General features: G+C 40.4%; 1 protein-coding gene across 2 annotated transcripts in view; it reads right to left on the reverse strand.

Annotated features, from left to right (window-relative positions):
- The window catches only part of tnfaip8 (TNF alpha induced protein 8), a 53,217-nt gene extending 32,237 nt beyond the window's left edge, over nt 1-20,980 (reverse strand). Inside the window, 1 exon segment of one of the 2 annotated variants that reach the window (NM_001017184.2) lies at nt 20,738-20,892. In NM_001017184.2, the coding sequence (NP_001017184.1) occupies nt 20,738 (1 nt within the window). In that variant the 5' untranslated portion in view covers nt 20,739-20,892. 2 annotated transcript variants of the gene reach the window in all.
- Between the last annotated feature and the right edge of the window lie 2,102 nt (nt 20,981-23,082).

A 23,082-nucleotide genomic window follows, 5' to 3' on the forward strand; every position in this document is an offset into this window, starting at 1 on the left:
TTTACTTATTTATATTCGTTCAAGCCTGGGGGACTGCATTTGGAGTTGTTTGTGTGTTTAGTGTGACAGGGTTGTCTGTTGGTGTGATGTGGGTAGTGTATGGAGAGGGGAGGTTAGCTGTCCAAGACAGTGGTGATTGTGTCATTGTAGAAAGATGCAGCAAGTTCAGGGTCAGTGAATAAAGACATAGAGGAAAGCACAGGCTGCAGAGTGGAGGAGAAGTGTTAAAGGAGAAATAAAGGTAAAAACTAAGTAAGCTTTATCAGAAAGGTTTATGTAAATACAGCCATAAGCACTCACAGAAATGCTGCACCGACTTCTCTGTCAAAAGATTTGTTGTGTCTGTTTTCCTGTGCCAGAGACACGCAGCTCTCTCCCCTCTCCCTAAAGAATGCTAAGAACCCCCCTCTTAGGAATGTGGATCTGAGCCAATCATCAGGAAGCTTCCTCATAGTCTTACAAACTGAGCACAACGGTCTTGGTCTGGGTGCAGGAGTGAGGCATTATGGGAACTTTCTTTACACAGCCCAGCGTCTTTTCTTCCTGTTTGGCTTCTGATCATCTGAACAGGTGAAATATGGGGAGACTTAAGGGCACTATTGAGACAACTGAAGGTATGCCTGCAGCTTGAGATTAACTCTTTATTAGCCTTTTCTTCTCCTTTAAAAATTAATGTGATGAAGGTTCCTGCGTCTGGTGGTAAGAATCGGGGGTGAAGGAGTAGTGTGCAAGAGTGAGAGAGATTGTGAGTGTAAGGAGATGTTGATCAGAGAGAGGGAAAGGAGAGTTTGAAGAGGTTAGTTAGAGAGCCGAGGTGAGAAAAGATGAGGTCAAGCGTATGGCCATCCTGGTGGGTGGGGACTGAGACCCATTGTTTGAGCCCATTAGGAGGTAAGATTAAGATGCTTGGAGGTAAGTGACCCTTTAGTGTCAATGGAGATATTGAAGTTGCCCATAATTATAGCAGGGATGTCAGAAGAGAGGAAGGATAGAGGGCACTAGATCATTGCAACCCGTAGAGCAAATGGGGAGCAGATTTTAATTGCAAGGGCTTCAAAAGAGTGGAAAGTGAGGGACGGTATTTGAGCAATGGGCTGGAATGAACACTGCTCAGAAAGTAAACTATGGACTCCACCCCCATGTCTATTGTCAGGTCTGAGGGTGTGGCCGAGCTTAAAATCATTTTAACTTAAATTTGTAGTTAACTACATGAGAACAAATCAGGATCTTCTACATATCAACACTGGGCAAATTTGCAACTTGTCAAGTAACCCATAGCAACCTGTCAAGTAACCCATAGCAACCTACCAGAATTTAGCTTTAAGCCAGTTGCAGCAGGAAGAATAATAAAAGACACATTGTGATTGGGCAAGTTTACACCTGGCAAGCAATGTTACCAAATTAGCTTTTTTTTACGATGGCGAACTTTAAAATTTGTAACACTGTAAGTCATATGCAGAATATTAGCAGATTTAGGCAAATGTACTTTATAGTTCTACTTAAAAAGATACATCATGGTTCAGATTTCACCATTTGATAAATACGATTCTAAAAATCTCATAGGAATGAATAGAAAGTGGGCAAGTTTTTCTGTGGTAAACTCTAATCTTATATTTTGATAAATCTGCCCCTATTTGGTCTTACTTTATGTATGTATGTATGTATGTATATCTTTATTTATAAAGCGCTACTTATGTACGCAGCGCTGTACAGTAGAATACATTAATACAAACAGGGTGTTAATAAGATAATAGATAAATACAAAGTATAATAATAAATACAGATAAATACAGCAGCAATAAGTTAAGAGTCGAGGACACAAGAGGAAGGAGGTCCCTGCCCCGTAGAGCTTACAATCTATATGGGAGGGGTAACTAATAGACACAAATAGGCAAATATAAGTGCTGTAGGTCACAGTGTTGGTCGAGTGCTCCAAAAGGTAGTCTTTAAGTTTAGACTGGGGGAGGATTCTCTCTGGAGGAAATCAGGGAGGGCATTCCAAATGTAGGGGGCAGCCAGGCAGAAAGGTTTAAGGTGGGAAACCGCAGTAGTAGTGGGGGGCGCAACCAAACGGTTGCTCTGCGAGGAACGAAGGAGTCGGCCGGGAACATACGGAGACACAAGGGACGAGATGTAGTGAGGAGCAGAGGAATGGAGGGCCTTGAAGGTTAGGAGAAGAAGTTTGTAGGATATTCTTTGTTTGATAGGAAGCCTTAGTGATTATAGCAAATATACTTTAGTGATTATAGCAAATGTTGTTTTAAATATGTCTTGTTTAAAAATAAAAGAAAGAGAAGGAAAGGTAAAAACTAAGTAAGCTTTATCAGAAAGGTCTAAATACAGCCATAAGCACTCACAGAAACTCTGCACTGTCTGTCAAAAGAAACAGGATTAGTTGTGTGTCTGCTTTCCTGTGCCAGAGACACGCAGCTCTCTCCTCTCTCCTGCCCCCCCTCCCTCAAAAATGCTAAGAACACCCTCCCCAATTGAGCCAATCAGCAGGAAGCTTCCTCATAGTCTTACAAACTGAGCATGTACACGGGTCTTGGTCTTGGTGCAAGAGCGAGGCATTATGAGAAGCTCAGCGGTTTTTTTTCCTATGAGGCTTCTGATCATCTGAACAGGTGAAATATGGGGAGACTTAAGGGCACTATTGAGAGAACTGAAGGTATGCCTGCAGCTTGAGATTAACTCTTTATTAGCCTTTTCTTCCCCTTTAAAAAATAATTTGCTGGTTATTAAAGGGACTTTGTCCCCATTTAACTGGCATAATAAAAAGAAAATATTGTTCTTAGCAATTATTCCATTATTTATTTATTTATTACACATTTGTAATGGTTTTTAAGTTATTTGTAAATGTAATTGATATTGGCAGCAGTGTTTGTTTATCCAGTTCAATGTAGCAGGTCTTCTTGTTAAGTTGGCCATACACGGGCAAATTTAAGATGACGATTTGGGCCCTTCAAATCCCATCTCCCCCCCCCCCCCCAGGCAAAACAATCAGATTATTCCAATATTGCCGACCTTAGGTGGACATATCAGGAGAAAGGATATAAGCAGCCTGACAGATACTGTTTTTGCTAGCAATTACATTTACAAATAAACAACTGAAAATGTGGTATGAATATATAAAGTTGCTGAGAATCTTATTTCAATCTCAGTGCTTATAGTCCCACTGGACTGAAATACGGTACATTTTACGGATGTTTTCTATTAAAAATCTATTATTAAAAAAAAAAAAAACTTCACCAAAATAATATTCCTAAATTGTCTTTGACGTTTTAAAAGCAGCCTGACAACTTCAAATTAAATGTCATCTTTTACAGTACCTTTATAGCCTTTTGCATTTTTATATATTGTGCATTTTATTAAAACTCCTCAAGATGGAGCCCTCGTTTGGCTGGGAAAATAATGCTGGAATTGATTCTTCCTCCCCAGTTTCCATAAGGAAGAATGGAAGTAAAGAGTGGCAAAAGTATTAAAAGGAATGAGGCAGGGGGAGTGCAGCAGGGGCTGTGTAAGGAATGGAGAAGATCTTTTGGAAGCCAGAAAAACATAAATACAGAGATGCAGTTGTGGCAAAGTAAAGGGGTTTGAAGTAGATGACAAAGGTTTAAGTTATTTGTTTCAACATCCCAGTCTGCTGGGCTCGCATAATCCAGGTCTACCTTCAAAGGCTCTAGGAATAATATATTTATGTAAAACACACTGCAATACACACTGCCTGGGTGCAATGAATAGTATAATCAGCATTAAGTGACAGCACTTTTCTACACAGGTCTTGTAAAAAAACAGGATTTTATTTCACGCCTTTTGGCCACAAACTGAGACACCCCCAGAGATAAGCATTTCTGCCCAAGTGTATACAGATCTTGCAAATTACTTTCTGGTTACCCAAACAATGACAAAATAACAGTATAAGAATCCAACACACAACCACCACCACAACGACATACATACATACATTTATTCATAATCTTAAGAGTGAAAACTTATTTAAACCAACACCATCGCTCACTAAAAAGTGTCTGCGGCAGGACTTCCAAGTGCTACGGCTATGAATGATGTACATATTATTACACTAACGTATATATGAAAGACAAGGAATACACATATAAATGAATGGGTGGCAGGACCTCATGTAGTATACACAGGTATAGATCTACTATCCAAATTGCTTGGGGGCTGGGGATTTACAGATAAGGAATCTTTATCTTGGATCTCCATACCCTTAAGGGCTGTGACACACAGGGAGATTAGTCGCCGCGCAACAAATCTCCCTTGTCACGGGCGACTAATCTCCCCAAAATGCCATCCCACCGGCTAGAATGTAAATCATCGGATGGCATACACGGTGCCGCAAAATTTCCTCTCAAGGTGACTTTGGCAAATCGCGGTGCCGTGTATGCCATCCCACCGGCGATTTACATTCCAGCCAGTGGATTGGCATTTCAGGGAGATTAGTAGCCCGCGACAAGGAAGATTTGTTGCACGGCGCCTAATCTCCCCGTGTGTTACAGCCAAGTGTGCTAAAAATCATTTAAACATTAAATAAACCCAACTGGACTGTCTTACTTCCAATATGGAATGACACAAAGTAGTTAAAGATCAAGTACAAGGTACTGTTTTTAAGGAAATAATTTTTAATAATAATTTACTTAAAATTATTCTTAATAGGATTTGGCTTTCTAGATAACAGGTTTTCAGATAAGGTATCCTATACCAAATAATGGAAAAAGTGATTCACATGACTACATGTGAGTGCTGCCTATTCCAAAAGTTATGTGGCTCTAAGGTAAACAATCAATGATTATATGTAGATTAGAACATTTGTTTTAAACAATATTTTTATTTGCATTTCAGAATTTACAAGACAGCATGTATATGTTGCTTCAGAAAGACTTAGACAATATTGTAAAAGCACATGTGACAAAAAAGACCATATATTAAACAACATCTTAATTTTGTGCCACATTGTGTCATGGTCATCTGTCTAGCTTTAGGTATTATATTAGCTTAGGAATATGTTATTTATATCAACAATCTACAAATGGAAAGTTTCAGTTGGCCAAGTCTGGTAATAAACTCTTGGCAGTCGTGAAGAGGGATCAGGGTGTCTCTAGTCTAATCGTGGTTGCCAGATTTTTAAGAATTTTACAATGCTCGTTTAGTAAAAAGCTGGTTTTTGTTCATCTTTATCCATTAAGTCTTTTGCTTAAATGCCTGGGAACAGTATAGATTGGGATTTCCATGCATTGGCAATGGTTGTCTTGCTGCTAAAAAAGTAATTTATGTTGCAATTTTGTAAAATCAATACATTTTCTGTTCAAGAGAGCAGGTATTGCATTACGTTTTGTATAACATGAGCTATTGGACAGATTGCATTATACACCATTTAGTAGTCCAAAATTTGACTACTAAAGGATAAGTCCACCCTAGATGATACACAGTACATCATTCTCACGATTTTGCCGCATTTTGTGAGAGGAAAAAAAAAAAAAAAAAAAAACTTAGGAAAAAAGGGAATATAGGTTAAAATGACAATTAATTTCAACAAGTACTTAATAGTAGAGCACCTGACACACGTGTGAATACTGCCCTAGAGCCCATTTTGCTTAGTCCAATACCCTACGTCTTTCTAATTTTGCAGAATGTACATACACAATATAAGCAGTATTGCACCAGTATGGCAGGTGTCTTGCTCACCACTCACTTATTTACATCAGTTCTGAAAACAGGAAATTGGGGATCATTTCGAGTTAAAAGCAGACAGCCAAATGCGATGAAAAACAAGCAGAAATCATCTGGAAGTAGTTCCAAGCGCCCACTGACTGCCCCAAGGTATAACACCATTAAGAAATTACGGAACCCTTCCTTCGTGATGCTCTCTTTACATTCTCGGGTTAATATAACTAATGAGTCTGCGGCTCAGGGGGGTCCCTGGAAACACATTCCTTCTCAAACGTTTTTTTAAAATATGATTTCATTTAATTGCAATCAAACTCAAGCAAACCTTTCATCTGGGATAACAAAAAATGGAACAAATGACCGGAAGAGGGGAGGGAATAAGAAACAGACAAAATCCCACAGTATAAGGTGCATATCCGAGTGACCAAATATCTGATTACCAGAGGAAAGCAATGAGTGTGCAAGGCTGCTGCGTGCTGCAAGCTGCTTCTCATACTGAGGAAGGAAGCTGTGGTTGAGGGTCATTCAGGCACTCACACATTCATTTGCACTTATAGTCAACTCATAACTAAACATTTGCCCATTGCCCTCCTGTCCGACATGCACCAGTGACTATCATAGCCTGTCACACTTGAGTCACTAGGAAAACACTTCATCAGTAGATTTTGTTTGTTTGTTTTTTTAAATATATAAATGATTTTGAAAAGTGCATCCATTTACCTTACGTATGTTTCCCCTTCTTCTGCAAGTTTAGCCGGCAACCTTTGCAAACTTTTAAAAAGTATAAGTGTGTAAGGGCACTGGTGAGTTGCTATATGCCTTAGATATCGATGCACCAAAAATACTAGCAAATGGCGTTAGTGTTGACTGGAGTGTCCAGGCCCGCCACCTTAAATGCCCTCACCCCCTTTGCAAACTCTCTCCCCTGTCACATGATCTTCTGCCCCAATCCCATATAACAATTTTTTCATGCTACCACATACCTCCTGTCTCTTCCAGGGCCCGCAGTTTCTGGCTTGCAGTAGGGCATGGAAGCCCACACACCCCAGGCAGTAGGGAGGGAGAAAGGAGGCAGTCCTTGGTCACAAATTCCCATCCCTCTGTGTACCTCAGCTTGTCCATCTTGCTTGCCAAGAGGCAGTGAATACATTTTCAACATTTATTAAAAAAATAATATTTTTTTTACTATGAAAACTGTTCATATTTATATGTAGGCTGCATAGAAAAGTTTCATTCTATACCTTTAAGTTAACAGAGCTAGCAGGGGTGTGCAGCGCAGTTTGCTGTATTTACATATGGCTGCTGCTGGGACATGCCCACTTTGCTCTAGATCTATTTATGTGGGAATGTAATAAACCAATAGTAGTAACCTATAGCAACCAGAATGTAACCATTAGGTGGCTAGCTGTTTGAAAACAGATATCTGATTGGTTGCAATAGTTGCTGGCAAACTTTAGACCTTTTATAACAATACCCCATTACTTTAAAAATAAATTATAGCCTGCTCAGAATATTGTTTTACATTAATATTCTAAGTAGTGTCATTCTTTTATCTGTTGCATCAACTGTAAGTTTGCATATACAAATGGCTATAACAGAACCTCAATAAGATCTCTTTCATTTATTTTAACCTTTACAATAACATGCCTCCCAACTGTCCCGATTTTCACGGGACAGTCCCTCTTTTCACAGCTTAACCCGCAGTCCTGGATTCTTACTGAAAAGTCCCTCATTTCCCTTAGATCTCCTGCACTAAAGGCTAAAAAAGATACAAACTTAATTAAAAAGTAGGTTTTCCCAGAGAGCTCAGAAATCTTAACAAGCTTCACCTACACTTAGATACATTGTTTCTCAGACTTAAAGCCACACCTGCACAGAGATACAATTGTAACTAATAAGATAAAGAGGTCTCTTGGATTCATAGAAGGTAGTTTTATTATTACAAAAAAAAAAAAACCACAGCTTCTGAATGAAGGATCCCAACCCTGTGATTTTATATATCTCATTTCTCTTTGCCCATTTTGTTTATATTTTGTTTTTAAATGATATAATACACATGAGCAATGAATATAAAAGGAGCTGTGCTCTTATATAGGCATGGAACTCCTTGGTGACTTGTAATATCCTTATATTTTACATATATTTTGCAACAGGGGTATTTTATTTAATATAAATTAAATATTTTATATACGCATGCTCAGCCTTTCTACGAAAGGTGAAAAACGAAAGGTGCTCATGCAAACTCTAAAGTAAAACAGAAACGATCATGTCCAGTGTATTGCACAATTAATTCACGGCGTAAATAGACAGCATGGCACATGCTCTCACAAGCGAACTACACCCGTCTAGCCCTTCAAACCCAGTGACATGCTAATCCCAGTTTCAACAATACTGTTCTCATCTCCTTTATCAACATATGGTTTTAAGTGCCAAGAAGGAAGTGCCTCTGTACTCGCTCTTCTACCATGGCCCACAATCTTGCGAGAACCTGCTCCACAGCATTAAATCTTTTACAAGCCCCAACTCCTTCAAAATAGCTGATTATGATTATTTTGGCCTGAAACATGTCTGCCATTGCCATCCCTATCTGGAACGTATCTATATCTACTACCTGCAATTTCTCTTACCCATTATTATAAATGCTGTTAACATTATGCGAATCTCCATCACCAAGTAGGAGATAAAAGCGTCTCCAGGCAAAATATGTTTGGAGTGACTTGTTACTTTGAAGATCAGAAGGTGCACTCTGGGAGAAAGATTCAGGTATTATATATTTAATGTGCTGCAGAACCAAAGTACCTCAGAGGGGATTAAAGCAATGAGCATTAACACATAAATGGGGCAATGTGAAATAAATGGAGCAATTATGTAGCAAATGTCAGCCTTATATATGTGGTGAGAAAGAGGAATTACAATAAAAGCATTCGTATACACTCTAGATCAGTGCTGTCCAACTTCTGTTGTACCGAGGGCCGGAATTTTTCCGACCTACGTGGTGGAGGGCCGATAATGGAAGCCAGTTTTGACCAGTTTTGAAACCACACCCACTTGAAACCACACCCATGTTATCACATGATCATACCCATATTAATGGTTGTAGTACAGCAAAAACCTGCCATACCCTGCCTGTGTGCCATACTCTGCCTGCCCTACCCTGCCTTTGTGTGTGCCATACTCTGCCTTCCCTACCCTGCCATACTTTCACTGTGTGTGCCATTCTTGGCTGGTTTGTGCCATACTTGGCCTGTGTGTGCCATACTCTGCCTGCCCTACCCTGCCTGTGTGTGCCATACTCTGCCTTCCTACCCTGCCTGTGTGTGCCATACTCTGCCTTCCCTACCCTTCCTGTGTGTGCCATACTCTGCCTGCCCTACCCTGCCTGCGTGTGCCATACTTTCACTGTGTGTGCCATTCTTGGCTGGTTTGTGCCAAACTTGACTTGGCCTGTGTGTGCCATACTCTGCCTTCCCTACCCTGCCTGTGTGTGCCATACTCTGCTTGCCCTATGATTCCTGTGTGTATGGCACACACAGGCAGCCTGCAGTGACACAATGCTGGCACTGCTCCTACAGTCTGCACAATAACTATATATTAAAAAACTTTTTAATTGCAGTACCACCTCAGTATATGTTCTTTTTGTAGTGTGCAGGGTTTATTTGTGGGTTTCTACTGCTCCTGAGGTGTGAACAAGGGAACAATGGGGGTGATTACAGCCTGAGCCTGAGGTGTGAACACTGCAGGGGGTGAACAATGCAGAGATTAAAAGGTGTGAACAGTACAGGGGATTACATATTTAAACAATACAGAGGGATTACAGCCTGAATCTGAGGTGAGAACCATGCAGGGGGGGGGGCAGTTAATCACAGTACTGATACCATTTAAAGCTTACACAAGAGTAAGACATCAAAGCAGCCAGACAGGTGGGGGGCCACACAGAGGGGGCCGCCAGTTGGACAGCACTGCTCTAGATTGTTCCGCTGCCCCTCATTCCCTTTCTTTTTATATGCCCCAAGCTGACCGGTATATACTCCTTTCTACCCAATAAGCAAATTACACTTTAAAGTTCTAAACTAATATTGATCACAGCTTAGTTTATGTAGTCAGTTTATTGTTTCATAAACTGCTCATCAACTTCACAGGAAATTTTGGTTTTATTGGCAGTTTTGGGGGCGGCACACTCTGCCAGGTCAATCTACATTTCAGTGGTGGAATCGTTTTTTATGAACTTCCCTTTGATTAAAGTTGGCTGGCATACATTTATTAGAAAATGGCACAAGAAGAATGCACAGACTGCAAGATACAGAGACAGTAGGGCACTGGAGGTTATTCCACAACCTGATGCAATCCTATGCTGCACAATAACTTATAGTATATAATGTATCACACAGGGCTTTAGAGAAATAATTCACAGCTACTGCAACAGAGATGCACACATACACGCATTATGGTCAAAATTAACAGGAGCCAGTTAACCCATGTTTTTGGAATGTGGGGGGAAACCAGCCACAAAACCCCCCAAAAAAATTTCAGAAACATCATGCAAACATAAACATATGGTACAGATAATTTATCATTTTAGAAACCCATTCTATTGCTAGAGTGGGTCAGGTCTGACATTGTGATATAATGGTGTAAGGTAACTTACAATACACAGTTATAACCCTCTCTAGGCACTAATTATTTAAAATTGGAATACACTTGAAGTGCTAGCGGCAAATTTATCAAAGTTTGCTAAATAAAAATTTTTTCCCACCGTGAAAATTTTTTAATTTTTGCTATTATTCTTTTATATTTTGCTTTGTCTGAATGAAAAGATATGAAAATCAGTGAATTGTCGGAAATTCCTATAGACTTGCACTGTGATTATATATATAAATATCATATATTTAAAAACTTATATATATATAAAAAAATATTAATGTATAATAATTGATCACAGTGCAAGTCTAAGGGAATTTCTCACAAATTAAATATATATATATATATATATAATTATTTCAAAACATGAAAACTTTAAGACTTTTCCTCTCAATGTCCTTTCTAGAGAGACATATTGGAGCAAACTTTTGGGCCCACTAGATAAAATCATTTTTGGCTATTCAGAAAAAAAACAAAAAAAACAATTAGAGAGAGTGTGGAAAAGCTTTGATAAATTAGCCACATCACAGTTGCATGTTTTAGAAAAATGTTAAAAAGAATTTGTATTTTGACTATGGGGAAAGGTGTTAAATTTGGCACAGTGCTGTACCCAGACTAATCGGCTTACAATAGCTATAAAATCCATAAGCAGTCAGACACAATTAACAGTTCTGGCAATAATCTCAAGCTGTGAAAGATTAATTATCGCTGTGTGTAAAAAAAATAATCAAGAGAAAAAAAAAGTCCCTGTGTCCCACTTCCAATTTAAAAATTTATGGGCCTGTCCATGTGTCTGGCAGACACAGAAGCAGCTTGTCCTAAACAGTGGAGCAATTTAGCCGAAAGTACATTTCAACCCTATAAGCCGCTCTATAAGCAACTGCACTGCAATACATCGGCACGCTACTGCCCTTTAATAAATCAGAGGTTGCTGCAGGGGGGAAAGACCAACACAGCCATGTAAACACTCATTTTTAATCCTTCATATCCACACATCAACAAAGAAGCATTTTCCCTTCATTAATAACAATATGTTTAAAATCTTTATATGTATCATACCGGGTTGCAACATCACAGATACTATCACCCATAAAAAGGTAAGATTTTGGTACTTTAGAAGGCAGTTTATGTATATAGAATTAGCCAAGGGCACCTATTACTACTAAAGAATATCTTTAGTAGTAGGCTTTATTTCTATGAAAAAGTGGGCTTTTACACATGGGTTATAATTTTCCAAACAGTTTGCCGTTATATTTTTGGTTAGGTTCTTTTCATTCTCCATTTAGGATGGGGTTTTCTTGCCATCCTCTGAATCAACAAGCAGTTAGGCAGGTTTCATCCAAACATAAAAGGTTGAACTTGACGGACGTGTGTCTTTTTTCAACCTAACTTAGTGTTACATAGTAACAGAGTAAGAACGTTAGTTGCTGGGCACCTACACAGAGACAAGACCTAATATAGACATTAATGAGAATTGTACATATCAGCAATGCTACTTTAAAGGGAGTTCATTTGTTTAACTACATTTGTTATTCACACATAGAGGATTCCAGCTTGTCCCACAGTTCAGCTGACCATACAAAGTGTAAGGGAGCAAAAGTCAGCATTCTGATTCGGAAACAACATTATGACTGGCTCAGTTCAGTTCTCTAGCAAACAAATATATTATTATGTGTCTTCTTCCTCCAATGTTTCAATTTTGTCAGAAACCGCTATACAAAAAACTCTCTAGAAGTCAGCAGAAAATGCTTTGAAGCCTCAAGTCTGCGTCATTGCGAGAGGCTTTAATCTAAGCAAAATCAGCTAAATATATGCTGTTATTCTAATAGAAAATTTAATTCTGACTATGAAGAGAGGAAAAACAAGGTTTTAGATTCCCAAGAGGCAGGTTCTTTCATTTAATCCCAGCCAGTAACAATGCACAGCAATAATGCTGCTATGGGTTTAAATTTCACAAATTTAAAACAAATTTAAAACAAATTCTTAGTATGTTACAGCTTTTCATTATTAATTTTGTAAGACTTTTTTCATTCTTAGGGGGAGATTTATTAAGACACAAATGCTCTGAGCGTATTTTAGGCAATTCTTTTGTACGCCCGTGCGACTTTTTCGTACGATTGCGCTAAAAATTCGAAAAGGTTCTGCCGCTGTTTACAACCGTACAGTAAGAAAATTTCGTGACTTTCGGATCGCCAATACGATATTATTGTGACTAATCTAATTTTACGTAAGCATTTTCGTGATATTTACGATCTTCAGAAATTATCATATCCAATCCGAATTTTTCTCATTCGGGATTCGAACTCGTGTTTTAATTAATCGGCCCCTTTGTGTTTCTTTCCTGCTTATATCCAGCCTACAAATGAAAATTCTGGATATTGGCAGCCAAAGCTGCACCTACAAATTAACAATGCAATTGTAGTTGGGCTTATTTAGCTACTATATAGCAGGCAAATGTCACCAAATCTACAAGGTTCATGAATGGAGGGCCACATACACAAAAGGTTGAGGCAACAGCCCCTGAAAAAAAGATAATGAATTCCATGCTTGTGGCAATTGGGTCAAGGCTGCTTTGCAGCAGTTAGGGGGAAGGTCCTTTCCTGCTTTTTGAATGCACCCATGCACAGAACTGGTTTGCCAATTTCCAGAATCCTATGTAGGACAGGTCTGATATCAACCCAATAGAACACCAGTGGGATAAACTGGAAAGGTGACTGGAAGCCAGTACCCAACTTCCCTAATGTTCTTGTGGTTGAATGAAATCAAACAAAGCAAACAATGCACCAAAATGTAGTTGAAAGCCTTTCTGGAAGAGTCAAGGCTATTATAGCAGACGATCAACTTCATATAAATACCCTTGCTTTAGGAATGGGATAATGGACAGGCAGGTGTCTGGATTATTTTGGCTATTTAGTGTATGAAGCAAATACATAAAATTATAGGGGCTGACAAACTGCACACTGTGCAGTTTTTATGATAAGTTAAGGTGTGTGTATATGTATATGTAGCATTCATGCTTTTACAATACAGTAACATTGCAGACAGCAGGGACAAACACTAAAATAAATGAAAATTGGCATAGTTACAAAGATTAACCCTTTCTGTGCCTGCCAACTCACAGTCCCACATTTAAAATAATGAAAACTTGGGAGTTCTACCGTGTTGGGTCGCTGGTATTTCCATGTCAACAGAATATCAACAGTACCAGGTACTAAAAGAGGAGCAAGGAACAGCCCAGTAGAGCTTACAAATCTACGAGGGTTGATAAGTTGCAGGCACAAATATGAGGGTAAAAAGTTCTGCTATTTACAGTGGTTGGGGCATGATGCTAATGGAGAGCTACACATGCCAGAAATCAGGCATGGAATTGCAGAAGTTGGGAGCAGCCATAAAAAAAAGGTACATATCTATTATAGGGTGATATAATACCCACCACCTAGACAAAAACTAAATTAAGGCTAATGCCACAGGGGGGCAATTTTCGCCTGTAGATAAAAGTTACACCAGGGCTGATACAGTGGCTCTGAGTACAGAAAGAACATTGAGCGGAGGTGAACAGTGAGGCTGAATCTCAGCCTGCAGAAAAGCAGCCTGTTGTGACCATAGTTTAATAGTGCTCAAAGTACTTTTGTAGATTAGTTTAAACAATGTTTTCTTTTTAATTTAGATTTACACTCCAGCAGCTCGTGACATGCACAGCAGTGAACAGAAATTCAAGTAGCATACTGTCATGTGAAAAACCAAGTAGATACCATGTAAAAATGTTAACATGCTTTGACAAACCAATATTTCATCTTAATTTAAACAGTTAATAGAGATAAAGTGATATAATTAAAAAAAAAGTTGACTTTGCATTCATTTAACAAAAAAAAAAGGAAATATGTTGTTTCCATCTGTGAAAACATAAGTGCACCCTTGGCTCTTATACCTCGTTTTGCCCCCTTTGGCAGAAATAACCTCAAGTAAGCATTTCTTACAACTGTCTATTAGACCCTGACATTGCCTAGGAGACTTTTTTTCCTACCCATCCATTCTGAATGTTCTGCTGTGTGATGTTTAAGCAGTCCTGTTTAGCCAATTCTTGGTGGATGTAACTGAACTTTTATAGGATGATTATAATGTTGAGCTTTAATATTCAGATAGATTTTCTAGTGGAATTTAATGATGGTGAGCTGTCCAGGCCCCGATTTTGGCCCTGGGGCCAAACAATCGAATTAGAACGACGGGTATAGGTGTCCGTCGGTTCGGGGACCGCATCATGTGGCCGACTCATTTTCAAACCTGCCCAATTGAGATCTGGGCGATTTCAGGCCAGATATCGGTCGGGCAGGCCTGTCGTTAGTGCCCATACATGGGCTGATAAGCTGCCGAATCGGTCTAGGGGACCAATATCAACAGCTAGAATCGGCCCATGTATGGCCACTTTAGTCTTCTCCTAGGTGTTCATTGGCATTAGCCTGGAACATTATATTTGTACCTTAACAGAGAAATGGCTGAAAGATAAATTACAAAGAGCGGTGGTAACTTTTTTTTAATTAGATCAGTTAGATAAGTTAGAAAGATTGCTTTTTAAATTATTATTGATCGTAAGGTTCGAATTGTAAGAATGTTCTCTGTTTTTGTTGATGATACTAAAATGTGCAAAACTATCAAATTCCTTGCAGGATATTACCACTTTGCAGAGAGTTTGACAGGGGTCAGATTTATGATTGCTCGAGTATTTCTTTATGATTGCTAGATTTGAAAGGCTTGAGCAATCGTGAATGTGCCCAGCAAACTGGCAAATAATGTTCAAATAAAATACTGTCTTGTATACAAAAAAATTAACTTGAGGGATGAAAACATAACGTTGTCTCTTTATATATCGTAAGACCTCACCTTGACTTAAGCTGATGATTTGAGTCCTTCAGACTGATTCGCCATTTTATGTGACTGTGTATTGGGACCCCTGACTGGATTCCCAGAGTTATCTGGCTGAAAATTCGCAGGTTTTGATGCCCAAGTTTGATTTTCCCATAGGTTTGGGGACAACATGGGTTCATTGATGTGGTCCTTGCTCCAACCGCTTCTATACAAGCGGCTCTTAATGTGTATGGTCACCTTTAGTTTAGTACATGTATGTGTATATATAAGAACTGGAGGTAATATGGAGGGGTTGAACTTGACAGACTATTGTCCCTTTTCAACCTAAATTAACTATGTAAGTATCTTCTCTAATGATATTGTGATAATGATCATACGCATCTGATCTGGTGCACCTGATTCTAAGTATTTGACAAATAGGTGTCGTTACTTTTTCAACATGTGAAATTTGCATGTATGCTTACACAGTGGCCTTCGGAATGTAAAATGGCGCTTTATATTTGTTATACTACATCAGTGTTGCTGAACTGCAGATCAAATATCTATATGCTGAAATATACACTGAATATAGAGCTGTTTCATTTAAATTATTACATAACTAAATAAAAAACTTTTAAACAGTTTTCCTTTTACCCTTAAATAGAAAAATAATCAAAAAAGACATGTTGAATTAGCCCTTTATGGGAAACTATCATTACTAGTATATTATTAGATGTATTCTATATTCTGCATTCTCTGCCTTTATACAACAGAGGGACCACCCTGTATCCTTTCAGTAAATATGTAGGCAGGGTTGCGATTTATTGTTGTGTGGACCAATTTAAATGTAACACAAATATTGCCCTTACTTTTGTTATTGGAATTGGCTTTGCAGGCTGGGACATTGCTGCCTGTGCATTCATAAAAACAGTAGCACCAGGAAGGATTTATGAGCTTCACCACAAAAGAAAGAATTTTAACAGATATTGGCCTGGGGCTTTTGAGATATGAAAAGACATGTGATCAACCCCCTTTTTGAGTTTAGCAAATTACTTTCTGTTTTTAGTATACTTTATTTGTGCATAAGGTCCTTGCTGTCAGTACGTGGAGTGCTGAGAGATTTAAAACTCTGCCTTTTTGCCCTGACACCAGTGATTAAACTCTTTTTTAGGGCACCCTGCCCCTGTGTCATGCTCTTAGCCCTGCGCACAGCACTGTCTCCGTCAGGACTCACAAAGAGGAAGTGGTTGATTCAGAATGAAAGTAAAGAGACAATATTTTTTAAAACATTTTCTAACATTTTCAGCAGTAGCAGAGTAACCTTTTGTTTGGTCACAAGGCTCAGAAAGAAGTCCATGGCTAGAGAAGGTCAGTGCTAAAAGTACAAATGGAATATTACACTGTATAGAAATGGTTACCTATTTTCTAGTATTTACATTAAAGCTCTTCTATTTGTTGCAATACCCAGAAACCCAAGAATGCAAGCAGGGGGACAATAATTACAGAGCTGTAGTTATGTGATTTGTACACTTCTCATATTGTTCTTTTTGGGTGGCCCCTACCTTAATGTGTTGCCTAAGATGCCCCCAATCCTAGGGCCAATCTTGGAGGTCTAAGGCCTTTTCTGCTGGATTTTAAAAAAAAAACCCTGTATGTATGGACCCTTAAAGACAAAATTAACATCAAAACACATTTGGCTGGATGCTGCATGAAAAAAACAGCTGCATAAAGTAGAAATGTATAAAGCTTGAGACACAGTTTTCACGTTGCTCTTAGCCCACCCTAGCTTAGTAAACTTGCACAGTGACACCCACCCCAACCCATCTCTGCCAAGTCTTTCCAAAGCAATGCTAGATAGCCTCCCTCAGCAAAGATGCTCTCCTTACAGAAGCAGAGATCGCGTTAAAGAGAACCTGTCACCCTAAGAAAAAAAATCCAAATGTATTTCAATTTTGTTTGTCAAGCAGAACAACTGAACAGCAAGCAGGCAGGAGGCATATTGTGGACAATGTAATAGAATGGAGGACCAGATGCCCCCATGCCCTGGCTACACAATTAGATGGTGAGGAGGGAAAAAATCCCTTTGCAGCCAACACGCTTGCTAATGTAAAGTAGCCTTAGTTCAAACTTCGGTTGCCACCTGCACTATTTTGACCCAGACAGTTCAGTTTTTGGAGAGTGCTGTCCAGGTCAAGAAGGCCTGCCTGATTTTCCAAATTAGGAGAACTGGGATTAGTGCAGTGATCAGCCAATTATGACATCATAACACTGCCCCTCATGTCACTAACCCTGCCTCTGACATCACCGGCCCCACCCCCAACATTATCCACCCTCGTGATGTCACTTAGGCCTGTCTGAATTAAGGTGTCAAACACAGGTGAAATTAAAGAGGACAGTGTTACCAGGACATGCTTCATGGTTTCCATACAATAGGAGTTCTGGGACAGGGAAGCCAAAATATTTCCCTTATATTCATATGTTTACTGTGGTACAACACCACAGTATAGGATTCAAGGGAAACTTGCTGAATACACACAGGAACTGCAACCCATTCTTACATAACCGTTTTGTTCCAACTGAATATATTGCCTCATTTCCTCCTTACTTAGATATATTAACCTATTACTGTTTTTTGCTTCATCACTCTCTGAGTGGATGTCAAATGTTAATTTCCCTCAAAAGCCATTAGTTAACATTAAAATCTATATATTGCTAACGTATATGACAACAAATGTGGGTTTCGGTTCAATAAAGTCACACTGTAATTCCCAGGGCCCGGGAGGATTTGCAATCTTTGAGTCAGTTCAGTGTTCAAGCAACTGAAATAATCCAGAGCTGAGACAGGCACAGAAAGGTTTCAGGTTAGGTGCCCCATACATCTGGCAAGCATCCAGGAAAATGAAAAAAAAAATCAGAACAAGGGGTTTTCAGTTTCCAAGTGACTGGTGTGGGATTGAGAGAGGTCAAAATATATAAAAGTAATCACCGCAAAGGCAGAGGTTTTACTCTGCAGCAACTTGCTGAGATTTAACCCTTTAGCCCTTGGTACTTTGCCACTCAACCGGCAATTTCAGCACCATCTCTCAGGCAGGGGTTGATTGACACAACTGCAAGTTCTTTTGGGCAGGGCTCTCTTTATCTCTTGCATGGGCTGTCAGTAGTTGTTTTTGCATGTAATCTGTATGTTCAGTGTATACACCCATTTATTGTGCAGTGCTGCCAAATATGTTGGAGCTTAATAAATATATGCTATCAAACAATACAACAGGGGTCAGATTAAAAAAAAAGTCTTGAATCTTTAATTTTTTTGGGGGGTTGGAATCAGCAACATGACATTTTAACAGGGCTGTGGAGTCGGTAGATAAATTCTCCGACTCCTCAGTTTCTGATACTTCCGACTCCGACTCTTCTGTTTTTAATATGCTAATGTATTTTATACATTCATACAGTCAATGAAAAGCATGCTTCATGGTCACTCAACGTGTTCGTTTATGCACTGTGTGCATTGGGCTTTATTCTTATAGCGGAGAAGTAATTAATTATGACTGTTTGTGAATTGGGACATTTAAACTTGCTTTATTTTTTTTTTTATTCCCATTTAAATTTAGTAGGAGTCGGAGTCGGTTCATTTTTTGCCGACTCCGACTCCAGGTACCCAAAATTGCCTCCGACACCTCGACTCCGACTCCACAGCCCTGCATTTTAATCTGGAGTCTAATGGCATCCAGTCAGTGGGGGAGCAGACCCTGCATCCTCAGGGGGCAAGCTATACCACAGAGGGGGCAAGCTATACCACTGGCTCCAGTTGCACCACCACAAAACACACCAATGCAGCAATACCACAACTGGTCAAAAATGGCTCTGGCATATCAGTCCTAGGAGAAGGTTCTAGAAAACCAAGCAATGTATACTAATATGTATAAACCCCAATACTCCTAAAAAGTTGTGTACAGTAAGTTATGCTTTCACACTTTACTTTCTAAACTAGGAAAAATAAAGAAGACTTCAGCTAAAAATATTGAGATATATATATAGATAGATATAGATATATATATCCCTGCCTTCCCTACCTCTACTTCTGTGCTTTACTAAAGGTACAGGGAAGATAAAAAAACAAATGACATACAGTATAGCCGTTCTAAATACAGCAATAAATATGGGGCAATTAACTATATTAAGAACACTATAAACAGAATGCAGCACATGCAAAGATATATTCATTATTCTTAATTACTAATTACTATTCATTGTATTTGCTGGCAGGTTGTGCTCATACAGTGGAACAGAGAGGGAAGCATAAGGTGCCGCACTATTCAGTAAAGCCACAATCATTCCTGCAGAACAGGTTGTTGATTGATAAAATAAACATACTAACAAAGTGCATTCCCACAATAGAGCAGTGAGATTGTAACAATGAATCTAACAACCATTTCAGAAGCTGCTTTCTATCAATACAATTAAACATGACTTAGCTCACATTGTGATACTATGTGCACAAAATTCTAGCCAGGGCATGCCTTTATGCATTATCATTCTACAGACTCTGTTCCCTAAATACACTTGTGCCCACAATGTTGTTGTTGAACTGCAATCCCCACTCAGGAATGATCAAGGCTGTGCTACAAAAGACAATCTAACAGGACCTGGATGCATGCAGGTTGGACTGAAGAAGTTTGCCAATTGTAAAGTACCTAGTAAAAACTGTGAAGGGGTAGTGGGATATACAGTTCACTAGCAGCTGCAGGTAGGTTGTAAAGTTATAGATCTCTAGTTCACTGACTAGTACTACTCTCATAATACATTTAGCAGGGTAACACCCTACAGGAGCCCAGTATGTTTGCGCACTGCTGTTACCCCCATTCTGACACTTACAGCCCAATCACAAGTTTGTGGCTACTCTTTGCATCGTGTTGCAGACAGGTCTCATCAATTCCTGTGCCTGGGGCCATAAAAGCAAATATGCTGCTCAGTGCAACAGCATGTAGCCAGTAAGTAGCCATCTGCCTTATATCCATGATGCCTTGGCAGGAGGGTACCTACCCCCTGTATGTGCAATCTGTCAGCTGCCAGGCACTGGGCAGGTAACAAGGCTGGCAGAATCCCTGATGACATTTGCCCACCAAGCACCAGTGCAAATAGTTCCTGCTGCGATTAACTGCTACTGGAAAGCTGCAGGTCTAGCCCCGGCCTGAGGGGGGCAAACTCTCTTCATTTTCCTGACTTACCCCTAATAGGAGTGAGGTACATACAGGGACTACGGGTCTCTATATGTGACAGGAGCAAAGCCCATGTTCCCTAACAGCACAAACACCTGCCAGCAATAGGCAGAAATCGCAGCTACACGCTGAGGGCAAGGGAGAGCCCCAGCGCATACTAACAGCGCATACTAACAGGCGCCCCAGCGCACACTAACAGCGCATACTAACAGGCGCCCCAGGACATACTAACAGCTCATACTAACAGGCGCCCCAGGACAGAGCGGGCTGCTGGGCGCGGAAGGGTGAGGCGGAGCAGCCGCTGGGAGCGCAGGGGGAGCAGCACTGAGAGCAACTCTCACACCTTCACTTACTTGGCTCAGTGGCGCTCGGAGCGGGATAAGCGCACGGCACAGGCACCTCTAGCGATGGCAAATGAGTCGGAATAAAGGAGGCAACTTCCAGTCACCGCCCTCAGGCAGCGTTCGGGCTCTGCACATACAGGAGGCACACAGCCGGTAAGTGAAGAGGCGACGGACAGAGCCGAACTCATACACACAGCGACTTGGTACTCGGGGAGGGGCGGGGCCGGCAGGAAGGTGGGCGGGTGTGGGCGTGGCGCATACTTTGTGGAGGCAACACATAGCTCGGCGTGCAAGAGCGTGTCTGCAGCAGTCAGCCAATAGGGGGCGTGTCCCGGGGGGGAGCCTGGCGCGCCTCTGGTCTCTCTTTCCCCAAATGCGCTGCAGGTACGGGAAGGTATGCAGGGTGCCTAACATCATGTGACCTTCCGTGCCCAGCTTCTGCCCAATTACACCTTTCATTTTGTTGTTATAATATGCTCCACAAATACATTAGGCATAAATGCCCAAATAAGCACGTACCCATTTGTGTCTGTTAGTTACCCCTCCCATATAGATTGTAAGCTCTACGGGGCAGGGACCTCCTTCATCTTGTTTCTGACTCTTATTGCAACTGTACCTTGTATTTATTTGTATTTATTGTTATACTTTGTATTTATCCATTATCTTTAACCCGCTGTTTGTATTAATGTATTCTACTGTACAGCGCTGCGTACATAAGTAGCGCTTTATAAATAAAGATATACATACATACATACGTACATACCCATATCAGTTCCCCTTTGGTTTATTAATAGCAGCAATCACTGGTTAGCAGCATCTGCCTCAGTAACCTACAGTTTGCCTTTAAAGGAGAACTAAAGCCTAAAAATGAATATGGCTAGAGATGCTGTGTTTTGTATGTGCAACAAGGCCATACAGGGGCCGATTTCAGCCGATCAAGATCTATGCCGGATCTCAATTGGGCAGGTTTGATTTTTCCGTCGGATCAAACTCTGCATTGGCTCGTTGATGCAGTCCCCAAACCGAGGGCGCCTATACCCGCCATTTTAATTTGTTTGTTTTAGCCCGATATCGCTCACCTGTAGGTGGATGTTACAGTGTATGGCCACCTGTACTGTGTCAGCCCAGAAATTCAGCAGCCCTTGTTTTAACAGTATTGATCCAGGCTTTCAAAATTGTTCATAGCAGTCAGTGGCCTTCTCGCCCACCCTTCAGACAAGCATGTGTGTGTGCGTGCATGTGTGTGCGTGCATGTGTGTGTGCATGTGTGTCCGTGCATGTGTTTGTGCATGTGTGTGTGCGTGGATGTGTGTGCATGTGTGCGAGCATGTGTGTGTGCGTGCATGTGTGCGAGCATGTGTGTGTGTGTGCGTGCATGTGTGTGCGTGCATGTGTGTGCGTGCATGTGTGTGTGCGTGCATGTGTGCGTGGATGTGTGTGCATGTGTGCGCGTGCATGTGTGTGTGCATGTGGGTGCGTGCATGTGGGTGTGTGCATGTGTGCATGATTATGTGCGAACGAACATGCACGTGTAGCAGCACTGAAGACAGGGAGAGGGTGGTAATGGACAAGCAGGCAGTGGGCCCTGGATTAGGGGTAAGCAAAAGAAAAGGTACATGCCTATAAAAAAGTGGGCAACATTAGGCTGATCCGATTATATGGCCCTCAGGCCAATGATTGAATCATAATTGCCATTAAGCAGTTGATGTGGTCCTCGATCCAAAGGCAAAATCAATTCTGCCCCATTTTAAGTCAGATATCGGTCAGGCAGGCCCAGGGCTGCCATCGGGGGGGAAAAGGGGCACTATTGTACCAGGCCCGGAGAAATCATCGTCACAACTGGGGCCCAGCTGCATTGCGAAAGTTATGTGAATATCGTAATTTACGTATACAGGTACAGAAAAACGTAAACAATTTACATAATTGCTGCAAAAACTGCCTAGGAGCTTGCATAACTTGCCTACAAATTTAAGTAACTTGCATATCAAGCTAAAGACAATGCAGAGAAGCTTGGGGCAGGCAGGGGCAAACTCTAACAATGAATTAAAAAAACTGATGGTAAATTCCACTGTCCCAATGAACTGACTGACTTAAGCACATTAATTATTAATTTGAACTATTCATATGAACTGATTATAATAGCGTAATGTCAGCTGTTTATATTGGGATCTATTTACTAAATTATATGAGTGCCTCCTACATGAATTTTTTAGGAATGACTGCTTATTGGCCCTCACAGCAATATCATTGGGCTTACGCAATATATGTAACTTGTGCAAAAACTCTTGCGGCTTTCAAAGAACTTACATAATTTACATATAAACTCCACTGACCCCCCGTAATTAAAACACTCA

The sequence above is a fragment of the Xenopus tropicalis genome, chromosome 1 (assembly GCF_000004195.4).
Source record: "Xenopus tropicalis strain Nigerian chromosome 1, UCB_Xtro_10.0, whole genome shotgun sequence".
In the NCBI taxonomy this organism is placed as follows: Eukaryota; Metazoa; Chordata; class Amphibia; order Anura; family Pipidae; genus Xenopus; species Xenopus tropicalis.